Source organism: Episyrphus balteatus, chromosome 2 (genome assembly GCF_945859705.1).
Source record: "Episyrphus balteatus chromosome 2, idEpiBalt1.1, whole genome shotgun sequence".
NCBI lineage: Eukaryota > Metazoa > Arthropoda > Insecta > Diptera > Syrphidae > Episyrphus > Episyrphus balteatus.
The window spans coordinates 6836748-6849066 of NC_079135.1; the positions used below are offsets into that span (position 1 = coordinate 6836748).

General features: G+C 35.7%; 1 protein-coding gene across 3 annotated transcripts in view; it reads right to left on the reverse strand.

The window, feature by feature from the left end:
- LOC129909004 (LIM homeobox transcription factor 1-beta) overlaps positions 1-12319 on the reverse strand; it is a 58378-nt gene that overhangs the window by 17913 nt on the left and 28146 nt on the right. For 2 of the 3 annotated variants that reach the window (XM_055985916.1, XM_055985914.1), the window contains exon 1: positions 471-600. The exons of the other annotated variant lie outside the window; for it this stretch is intronic. In XM_055985916.1, coding sequence (XP_055841891.1) covers positions 471-561 — 91 coding nt within the window. In that variant the 5' untranslated portion in view covers positions 562-600. Of the gene's footprint in view, positions 1-470; positions 601-12319 lie in introns of those variants that run through there. 3 annotated transcript variants of the gene reach the window in all.

Genomic DNA, 12319 nt, shown 5'->3' on the forward strand with positions numbered 1-12319 from the left:
TTTAAACAAACATTTTAGTTCCAAACTTCTGTTGATTATTACTACCATTGACCAAATTAAACCGACTCCGTCGGTAAACCAATTCTTGTAAAGCAAACGAATACTAATAACTTATGGCAATTTATGGCAACTTATGGCAAGATGAGTATTCCATTTACGATACATAAATATCATGGCTAATCTTTGAAATTAAGCTTTAAACAAGGATCTTACGTTCAACTTTCAAAATTTTAATGCACACTACACAAAATTTTCCACTTGACTTATTCACTTTAATCTCTTTTCTTATAAGAAAAGAAGTTGTTATATATTGTATACTTAAAATACACACATCTAATATATGTATGTATAAAGATACACCCACATCAAACTATGAGAGAAAGGTATATAAACTTCAAACTATAAGACAAATAATTCTGGTAGGTATGGAATGAGAGAGAGAGTTTCTTGATTCTCATAATGATGTTTACCTGTCCGTCCATTACAGTCCGAAGTTTTTGTTGTGTTTCCATCAATGAATCGATTTCCCGCATGGTGATGCTGATGATGATGATGCATCATTAGGCTCCCACCAATACTTAGTCCACCACCACCTCCCGAAATTCCACCACCCACTCCGGAGTTCAAATTCGTTGGCATTGGATAGAATTGTAACATTTTTAATTTATTTTTATAATTCCCACTAAATTTTATAAAAAAAAATAAACACAGAAAATAAAAACAAATGATCACTGAACACACCCGCACTTATTTTTTTTCTTCTTATAATTCACAGCCAATCTTAGTTGTTTTTCTTTTTTCAAAGGGTTGTCACGTGTGTATTTATTAATTTTTATTCCTTTGCTCGAGTTTCAAATATTTTGATTGATTCCTATTAAATTTTTGATATCGCGAATTGTGATTACACCGACGACAACCGTTATTTCGATTACGTCCACTACCCGTCAATGTCAAATCGCATGTGATCGAGATTTGGCGATACCACGTACCACCACCGACACCGAGGAGAATCATTTTAGCGAGATAAAAATAAACACACAATCCTCACCAACTTATGCTTCACAGTCCACCCCTTTTTTTCCTCAAAGGCTATTTTCATGAGCTCTCAATTTATTATTATCCCTCGCAATGTGCTCCGTGCAACGCATGCGAAACTCATACTATCCCTTGTTTCGATAGACAACCGGCTACAGTTATTATATTTGGTGGAGAGGGAGAGTCAAAGTGAGAGAGAGAAAATGAAAGAAATTCAGCGTAATTCACCCCTAAGCAAGGGTTAACAATTCTATCAGATTTTTGACAATTCTCAATCTTTCTAATGCCTGTCAATTTGCGCAAGTTCCAAGTGATTATCGTCCGGCGGAAATAATCCTCCTCCGGAAGATAATTATAAGAAAAAGAATCATCAAAGCGAGACAAATGGATGCTGGCTAAGCCACTCCCTTCTGCTGGATGATGATTGGTTGTTATTTCCCCTGAGTAACTGCACATGAATGACTCCATTTTGAGGTGTAAAGTGTGTGTGAGTAACGGTAGATGAAGCGCATGTTTGTCAAAACGGGAAAATTTCCCAAGAGGATATTTATTATCTAAAGAGTTTCTTACTTTTCCTGTTTATAGTTTGTCTTAAAGAATTTTTTGTTTTGTCTTTTTTTTAGAATAAAGGAAATTAGAAGGACGAACTTAAGGGAAGTGAAGGATAAAAAAATGGTGTCCTTGTTGTTTATATCAAGAAGAATGGCGGAAGAAAGCTTGTCAAGCAAGAATGGGGGGGTTGCAAGAAGAATGTGTATTTTCTTTGTCCACTAAAACTTGCCAAAGAAGTCTGCCAAAAGAGGTTTTTTTTGTATTTCCCTTTGTTGTTGCTCACTTGTTCTCTTTATCTTCTTCTTTTTTTTTTTGTTTTTCTGTTGGTGTTTATGTAACTTTTTGAGAAAGTTTCTTTGACATAAGGGTACTCTGGACTTTGTTTTCAATATCATGTTTACAAGGAAATTTTGTATTTTGAATGTTTCATATTCGTAGCTAGTAGGGATATTCTATAAACGGGGTAAGTATTCAAATACCTATACAAAGTAAGGTGCTTGTATTTAGTTGAAGAGTGGGATTATCTGTGCATTTTGATGATAAAGTTTAAAGTTCTATTGAATTATGATTAAATAGGTAAGAAGTTTTGAAAAAAAAAAAAATATGAATTGAGATGTTATAGAGATTTTGTGATGAGGAAAGTTTCTAGAGAGGTAGAAGTATTTTGAAACGAGCTTAGAAATCTATCTGAGTATTAACATAAGAACTAATCCTTCAAAAACAGTAACATGAATTGTAAAATTAATTTATTAAACCTTTGCATTTTAATGTTCCTGACAAAAAATGCTTTATGTGAACATTTTTGTGTTGACAATTTTTGACTAAAATTAAGTTAATGTTAAGGAAATGTGTGGTGTTATATCAAATAAATATGTTTGTGTAATAAATAAATACATATTAAAATCATACAATACCATATAACGAAAATGTGGAGGCTTTTCAAGTATACGATAAAAACAAAAACAATGTTCAACTATATATGGTTTTGATGCATTTCGTTAATGACGCGCACAATGTTTGTAAGCTCAATTTTTTCGAAAACAAGATTTTGATGCAATTTTTTTTAGATATACGATACTTCAACTCATCAAACCATTTATTCCCACTTTATTCCTAAATGAAATTACATATTATTATAAAATTAAAATGTCATGAAAAAACACGGCTAACATTGAAAAAAAAAAAGAATTTTATTTTTACTCTCTTGTAAAATTTGGTAAAATGGAATTTTACACTTTTTTATGTGCAGATCGCAAATTCCATATTTAAACTGTTTGAATTCGATTTTTGTTACTTTTTATTTGCCTGTCGTTCCAAAACTCAAGCCCAAAACTGTAAAAAAATTACATTTTTCAACAATTTTGTACACATTTCATTGATATTATGATATGATATTGTTTTTTGCAAAATTTCAAGGGAATCGGGAAGTCTTTGGTGTTTTAATCTGCTTGTGATTGAACATTGAACCTTAGAAGGAAAAAATCAAATCCTCGTTCAGAACTGTGCGCAGTGACAGCCAACTGATACCCGTCTTATCTGGGCTGATAAATTTTTTGGAATTGATTACGTTACATTTCTTTTTTGTAGCAGAAGGTCATTTATAAGTATCTAACCTAATTAAAACTTTACATTTTGAATGGTTTAGATAATTTAAAGGTTAGGTAGGTACATATGTATACTTTTAACTAAAAGACGCAGTAGTGCATTTTATTTACAAACATTTTATTTAAAAATAACCAAAATTTTTAAAATACAAAAAGTGTATTTTTTTTAAATTCTGTTTTTGTATAAATTTACTATAGTAGAGTAACTAAAGCAAATTATTAGGGAACCCGGCGGAACAGCTCTGATTTTGACGATTTTTTTTTTTCAAACGTAGGTAGGGGAGAGTGGGGCCAAATGTAACACTTTTTTCTAAAATCGATGGTTCTCCTACAAATTTGAAAGTGGGTCAACCAGACCTTTTTTAAATTAAAGACCCATGTTTTAGCTCCAAGATCCATCATAAAAATTTAGCAAAACATAACGGTAATGTTGAAAAATAAAGCTACAAAAAAAAAATCGTGTTGTTTCAACTTACCCCACATACGGGGCAAAGTGTAACACATACCGGGGTAGGTTGTACCAAGAACTAAAAATAAGAGAAAAATACCTTTATTTGTTTATATTTATTTATTTTTAATTAATAACAATAAAAACAAACCTCACTCATGAAATTTTGGTGCAAATTTGTAAAAAGTGGAGCAAATCCAAGATTTCCAGAGAAAATTTGACAGTAGTCTTAAATAAAAGTTATTCGAATTCATAAATTGTTTTATAAGCTTTATGAATTCAAGTGGTGGTTCAAAAATGTGTTTCCAATTTCAAAATAAATACAAATTCAATTACAAGCATTCATATTCAGGGTTGTTAATTATATTAGGTAAACAATTTTTCAGTATAGGTAGGTTTTTACATGGTACAACTTGCCCCGGAAAAATGTTACAACTAGCCCCAGCATGAAATTTGGCACATAAAATCAATTTAAAAAAAAAGCGAAACTGATATAGACATAACATATACACGCAATTTGAGCCAAAACACAGTTGCATATAACAAAAAAAACACTTAGCACTCTATCTTTTTCGGGTAAAGAGGTAGACCAAAAATAAAATTTAAAAAAAAAGTTACAAACATGCATTTTTTGGGCACCACTAGTGTAACTTCTCACCCTGTCGTCTAATCTTCATCTGAAGAAAATGTGCCGGTAGATATGCAAAAATTGAGCATTTTTCTCCTTTACGCGTTTCTTAATATTGAAAGGAACATCGCTTTTTTTAGTTGTTAATTCTTACCCCTGTTACATTTAGCCCCACTCTCCCCTAGTTAAAAATACTTTAAAGTCTATAGATTAAAAATTGCCGATGCTGCCGTATTGTTTTTTAAAATTAAAATTAAATTTTTTTTGAACAAAACCATTTTTTTTGCTTAAATTTCATAAAACAACTGAAAGCAAAAGATTCTCGAGGTAATTTAAGGAAAAAAAAATATAAGGAAATAAGGGACAATCTTCCATCGTTTAAGCGACTTCAAACACAAAAAAAAATATTTTGAAAACAACGGCAACACCTACAATATTTTAAAATACATTTTTAAAAAGCCAGAAGCTAATTCTTGTCTCTTAAATTTAAATCCACTAAATTTAATCAAGACTTTTTGAAAAAATGGTCCTCAAACTCAGAATTTAAAAAAAAAATGTTATTAGAAAAATTTAAAATGACTCTTTTCCAAACATTTTTTTTTAATAAAATATGAATTTATTTAAAAAAAAAAATAATTATTATCAGTGGAATTTCAAAGCAGAAAAGGTTATATATATCACACTTTTGAAAAAAAAAAAAATAAAAATTACTTCAATTTCAATGGGTTTTTTTTTGATAAAAACTAAATTTTTGCATTGAAATAATTAATTTTCTCAAAGACTTTGTAAATAAGAACTTTAAATTTTTGCTATTTAACTTTCAACAGTAAGGGTTATTAAATGAATAAAAAATAATTTTGTATTTAGATGTTGAACTTTAAAAAAAAAAGTTAAATTTTTTTTCAAAACTTCTATTAAAAAAAGTTCTTCGAAAATGAAATACTTTTTAATTTTTTTCATAAATCGTAATACATATTGACATTTCCTTTTATAATTTCAAATAATAATAAATGCGGCCAAAAAAATTTGAAAATAAATGCATTTTATATTAAGAAAAAGTTTTAAAAACGACATGTTAAAATTTTTTCAATAATTTTTTTTTTTTCAAAAATCTGAGTTCAGGTACCATTCTTTCAAAAGCCCTTACTTCAATTAACTTAATTTTAATTTTACAAATATGACTTAGCTTCTAGCTTTTTAAAAATGTATGTTTAAATATTGTAGGTTTTGCCGTTGTGTTAAAATATTTTTTTTTGTGTTTGAAGTCAATTAGTAACAAAATTGCATCTATCGCTTGAACGATGGAAGATTGTCCCTCACTCCCATATATTTTTTTTCCTTGAATTTTCTAGACAATCTTTTGGCATCAATAAATTTATGAACTTTAAGAAAAATTTTGTTTTTTTCCCAAAAATCTTCAATTCAATTTAAAAAATCAAAACTGCAACACCGGCAATTTTTAATCTATAGACTTTAAAGTATTTTTAATTACCGACGTTTGAAAAAAAAGATCATCAAAATCTAAGCTGTTCGGCCGGATTCCCTAATATTGCCAATTTTTGAGCTTTAGTTACTCCACTATTAGTTTTATGAATTTTTTGGAATTACGGAATGCTCTGATATCTTTGAAATTTGAAATTGTGTTTTTGAATGTCTTGTAACAAAGTGTTCTTACAACAAAAATGTTAATTTTATCCTAAAGCTGTGACCACATTATGTTGATTTGTGATGATTAACACGCTTGATCTACAAAGTGAGGTACCTAGCAGCCCAATAGCGCTGCTAAACTTTTGTTAACCAGAACTCAACCCGTTTGTAATCGGTAAGATCAAAGAATGTTGCCGATGTTCCAGGTTTTTGACAGTGAAATGGCAGTTGAATTCAAAAACGACGCACGTTTCACTGATATTAAACAGAAAAAATAACACGCTGGTCAACAATTTAAAAAATCAGTGTTGAAGTGAAGTGCTGAAGCGAAATATAATGTTTTATATAAAACCAGCACAACGAAATCGTAAAATTTTTTTTATGTTATACGCAACGCATCTTGGTCGACGAAATTCATACCTGTACTAAAATATTTAGAGAGTTAGAGAGTTTTAAATCATTTGTCGCTAATATTTAATTTTACAAGTCATTTTTCTTGCTCCAAAAGAGTTTTTTTTACTTTGGAGACTTAGTAAAATTTTCGTTTCACTTCAGCTACTACTACTAAAAAAGATATCAGAAAGATTTAAAAAGTCGGAAAATAGTTCTTATAAAAACCGTTACTAAATATGCTGAAACAATTTTCCTTATATAAAAGAATAAGGTCCGAAGTACTGCATTTTCTAAGGGTAATATTTCAAAAACGGGAGCTGATTCATTTTTTTTACTTCGGATTCGAGTTTAGCACACCTTCAGAACCTTCAGAAAAGTATATTTTTGTTTCGGCCACAAAAAAAAAGTTAAATTTTGTTAACCAGTGTAATCAATTCTAAAAAAAAAAAACTGTTTACTGTTCATATTTTAAAAAAACAAACCGTTGCTCTTAATACAAGTCATTTATAAAGTTGACATTAATTAAATGTTAAGTCTCAAAAACTTTTAAAGCTTTGATGGAAATTCGTTGGTGACTGAATTATTAGTCAATTTCAATTTCTTATACTACTTGATGGAATCTGACTGCAACAACAGTCTAAAACTAAATATTTTTAAACAAAAATGCTAGGTTTTCCTCAGTTAGTTTTGTAACTGAATTTTTATATTCTTTTTTCTAATCTTTAGGTTTTTTTTTGTAACCAGAAATATATAACTTAAAAAAAAATCTTAGTCATTTGTTTATAAGATAGCCTTTTTTCCAAATATCTCTACATTGGTACTTTTCTTCAAATTAAGTCACCCTATTGGATGCAAAACCTTATTTATTTTTCAATACCTACTTAAAATCTTTGTCTCAATTCAAACTGTAAGCTTTTACTCGAACCATTTATTGGCATCTTCCCTCCGATATCAATGCCATTTTTTGTATGTTTACTCTTACATCTGGTTCGAATTTTTTAATGACATCTTAATAATGCAACATACCGCAACGATCTGTAACCCAAACATATTATATGTGTAGCTATTAAGACCTCTTAACAAGTCTACCACAAAAAAACACAAAACAAAACTCGAAAATATATGTACATCCCAGATCCACTTGTGTCTTCATTAAAGCGTGATTCAAATAAATATCCACTTAAGATTTCATTTCGATGTCCTTTATCCCTTCAACAAACACAAAGCCGCACCGAAATAGTCCCTGGCAACTCTTTTATCAAATGCAAGTGATGCGTGAATATTTATATCACAAACTATAGTCAGACCGCACAGATTCACCTCATGATGGTTGGCCTAAGGGGTAAACTCTTGGTTTCTATTTTTTAATAAAAAAAGAATTAAATGGAATCATAACAGCACAGCGGGTTCCATCATCAAGTCTGCTAAAGACCCTTAAAGAGTCTTTATTTGTTTGTATACCTGCTTCTGATATCTAGTATCAGTGTTGAATGAAAAGTGAAAGTATCTTTCGGGTTACGAAGGTGTTGTTATCTTTTTGCAATCGGAGAAGATGCACCCGCGCTCAAGTGTGCCTTTTCTAAGGTTTCTTCTAAGGAATCCTTTCACATCTGCGCAAAGGTCCAAGAGATCTAGCTGGAGCAAAAGACTATTATTGTTTGTTTGAGTTTCTATACGCACATCCCTGTTGACTCTTGAGTGGGTAAATATTTAGAAGAGATCCCATGGCGTGCCAAAAGAGCTAATTTTATAATGCCCGGGATGATGGTGGTAGTTCGGTAGTGGTAAAGGAAAATCTGTGGTGATAAAGGATTTACAATCCCAAACTAATTTCGCAGATGTTTGATAACTTCTGCTTCCAAAAACGAGAGTCACAAATTAGTCTACTTGAGCGCGGGCTGATTCTTCTCAAGTCACATCACACTCAAGCATCATCTCGAACTTAATTATTATTGTTTTGGGAATCATCATCGAACACAAAAAAAGGGTTGCCTGTTGCCTCAATGTCTGGCCCTTTCTTTAGTGTGATTCTCTCTGGTTTGGAAAAAATGTTTATTTTTGGGATATCTTTTGCTTTGCCGGGATCATTAAAAATGATCATCATCGACGAGTGAGAATGAATGAATTGGAATTTTTATGTCTTCTTAGTGTAAACATTTTTGTGACAAATCGACGTTGGACAATGATGAAGTTTCGATTTTGTTTTGTTTTTCTTGCTGGACGATATGGACGTTATGTTGGGAAGAGGTGTGATTGAGACACAGGACATAGCATCATAAAAGCCATATAAACAGTTTGAATAAATAAACATTGAGGAATTGCATCTGGACAGCGAGAACTCGTTTGCAATGTTTACATTGTGTGCTTGTCATTTGGGTTGGAGTTCTATACAGATGAAGATATCTGTGGGAACTAGCAACTAAAAAATAAGGTATTGCCTTATTCATGAGCTATTCAAAATGGGACATTTCACATGGGTCATTTTGAAATGCCCCACGTGGGTCATTTTGAAATGCCCCACGTAGGTCATTTTCAAATACCCCATGTGGGTCATTTTGAAATGCCCCATGTGGGGCATTTGAAATGCCCCATGTGGGGCATTTGAAATGCCCCACGTGGGTCATTTTGAAATGCCCCACGTGGGTCATTTTGAAATGCCCCATGTGGGTCATTTTGAAATGCCCCATGTGGGTCATTTTGAGATGCCCCATGTGGGTCATTTTGAAATGCCCCACGTGGGTCATTTTGAAATGCCCCACGTGGGTCATTTTGAAATGCCCCATGTGGGTCATTTTGAAATGCCCCACGTGGGTCATTTTGAAATGCCCCATGTGGGTCATTTTGAAATGCCCCACGTGGGTCATTTTGAAATGCCCCATGTGGGGCATTTTGAAATGCCCCATGTGGGGCATTTTGAAATGCCCCACGTGGGTCATTTTGAAATGCCCCACGTGGGTCATTTTGAAATGCCCCATGTGGGTCATTTTGAAATGCCCCACGTGGGTCAATTTGAAATGCCCCACGTGGGGCATTTCAAATGTCATTTTGAAATGCCCCATGTGGGTCATTTTGAAATGCCCCATGTGGGTCATTTTGAAATGCCCCACGTGGGTCATTTTGAAATGCCCCACGTGGGTCATTTTGAAATGCCCCATGTGGGTCATTTTGAAATGCCCCACGTGGGTCATTTTGAAATGCCCCACGTAGGTCATTTTCAAATACCCCATGTGGGTCATTTTGAAATGCCCCATGTGGGGCAAAATGACCCACGTGGGGCATTTCAAAATGACCCACATGGGGCATCTCAAAATGACCCACGTGGGGCATTTCAAAATGACCCACATGGGGCATTTCAAAATGACCCACGTGGGGCATTTCAAATGCCCCACATGGGGCATTTTAAAATGACCCACGTGGGGCATTTCAAAATGACCCACATGGGGCATTTCAAAATGACCCACGTGGGGCATTTCAAAATGACCCACATGGGGCATTTCAAAATGACCCACGTGGGGCATTTCAAAATGACCCACGTGGGGCATTTCAAAATGACCCACATGGGGCATCTCAAAATGACCCACATGGGGCATCTCAAAATGACCCACGTGGGGCATTTCAAAATGACCCTATTGGGGCATTTGAAAATGACCCACGTGGGGCATTTCAAATGCCCCACATGGGGCATTTTAAAATGAACCACGTGGGGCATTTCAAAATGACCCACATGGGGCATTTCAAAATGACCCACATGGGGCATTTCAAAATGACCCACGTGGGGCATTTCAAAATGCCCCACATGGGGCATTTCAAAATGACCCACGTGGGGCATTTCAAAATGACACACGTGGGGCATTTCAAAATGACCCACATGGGGCATTTCAAAATGACCCACGTGGGGCATTTCAAAATGACCCACGTGGGGCATTTCAAAATGCCCCACATGGGGCATTTCAAAATGAACCACGTGGGGCATTTCAAAATGACCCACATGGGGCATTTCAAATGCCCCACATGGGGCATTTCAAAATGACCCACGTTTGGCATTTCAAAATGACCCACGTGGGGCATTTCAAAATGACCCACGTGGGGCATTTCAAAATGACCCACATGGGGCATTTCAAAATGACCCACATGGGGCATTTCAAAATGACCCACGTGGGGCATTTCAAATGCCCCACATGGGGCATTTCAAAATGACCCACATGGGGCATTTCAAAATGACCCACATGGGGCATTTCAAAATGACATTTGAAATGCCCCACGTGGGGCATTTCAAATTGACCCACGTGGGGCATTTCAAAATGACCCACATGGGGCATTTCAAAATGACCCACGTGGGGCATTTCAAAATGACCCACGTGGGGCATTTCAAAATGCCCCACATGGGGCATTTCAAAATGCCCCACATGGGGCATTTCAAAATGACCCACGTGGGGCATTTCAAAATGACCCACATGGGGCATCTCAAAATGACCCACATGGGGCATCTCAAAATGACCCACGTGGGGCATTTCAAAATGACCCACATGGGGCATTTGAAAATGACCCACGTGGGGCATTTCAAATGCCCCACATGGGGCATTTTAAAATGAACCACGTGGGGCATTTCAAAATGACCCACATGGGGGATTTCAAAATGACCCACGTGGGGCATTTCAAAATGACCCACGTGGGGCATTTCAAAATGCCCCACATGGGGCATTTCAAAATGACCCACGTGGGGCATTTCAAAATGACACACGTGGGGCATTTCAAAATGACCCACATGGGGCATTTCAAAATGACCCACGTGGGGCATTTCAAATGCCCCACATTAGGCATTTCACATTAGGCATTTCAAATGCCCCACATGGGGCATTTCAAAATGACCCACATGGGGCATTTCAAAATGACCCACATGGGGCATTTCAAAATGACCCACATGGGGCATTTCAAAATGACCCACATGGGGCATTTCAAAATGACATTTGAAATGCCCCACGTGGGTCATTTTAAAATGACCCACATGGGGCATCTTAAAATGACCCACATGGGGCATTTCAAAATGACCCACGTGGGGCATTTCAAAATGACCCACATGGGGCATTTTAAAATGACCCACGTGGGGCATTTCAAAATGACCCACGTGGGGCATTTCAAAATGACCCACGTGGGGCATTTCAAAATGACCCACATGGGGCATTTCAAAATGACCCACATGGGGCATTTCAAAATGACCCACGTGGGGCATTTAAAAATGACCCACGTGGGGCATTTCAAAATGACCCACGTGGGGCATTTCAAAATGACACACGTGGGGCATTTCAAAATGACCCACGTGGGGCATTTCAAAATGACCCACATGGGGCATCTCAAAATGACCCACATGGGGCATCTCAAAATGACCCACGTGGGGCATTTCAAAATGACCCACATGGGGCATTTGAAAATGACCCACGTGGGGCATTTTAAAATGAACCACGTGGGGCATTTCAAAATGACCCACATGGGGCATTTCAAAATGACCCACGTGGGGCATTTCAAAATGACCCACGTGGGGCATTTCAAAATGCCCCACATGGGGCATTTCAAAATGACCCACGTGGGGCATTTCAAAATGACCCACGTGGGGCATTTCAAATGCCCCACATTTGGCATTTCAAAATGACCCACATGGGGCATCTCAAAATGACCCACATGGGGCATCTCAAAATGACCCACGTGGGGCATTTCAAAATGACCCACATGGGGCATTTCAAAATGACCCACGTGGGGCATTTTAAAATGAACCACGTGGGGCATTTCAAAATGACCCACATGGGGCATTTCAAAATGACCCACGTGGGGCATTTCAAAATGACCCACGTGGGGCATTTCAAAATGCCCCACATGGGGCATTTCAAAATGACCCACGTGGGGCATTTCAAAATGACACACGTGGGGCATTTCAAAATGACCCACATGGGGCATTTCAAAATGACCCACGTGGGGCATTTCAAAATGACCCACGTGGGGCATTTCAAAATGCCCCAC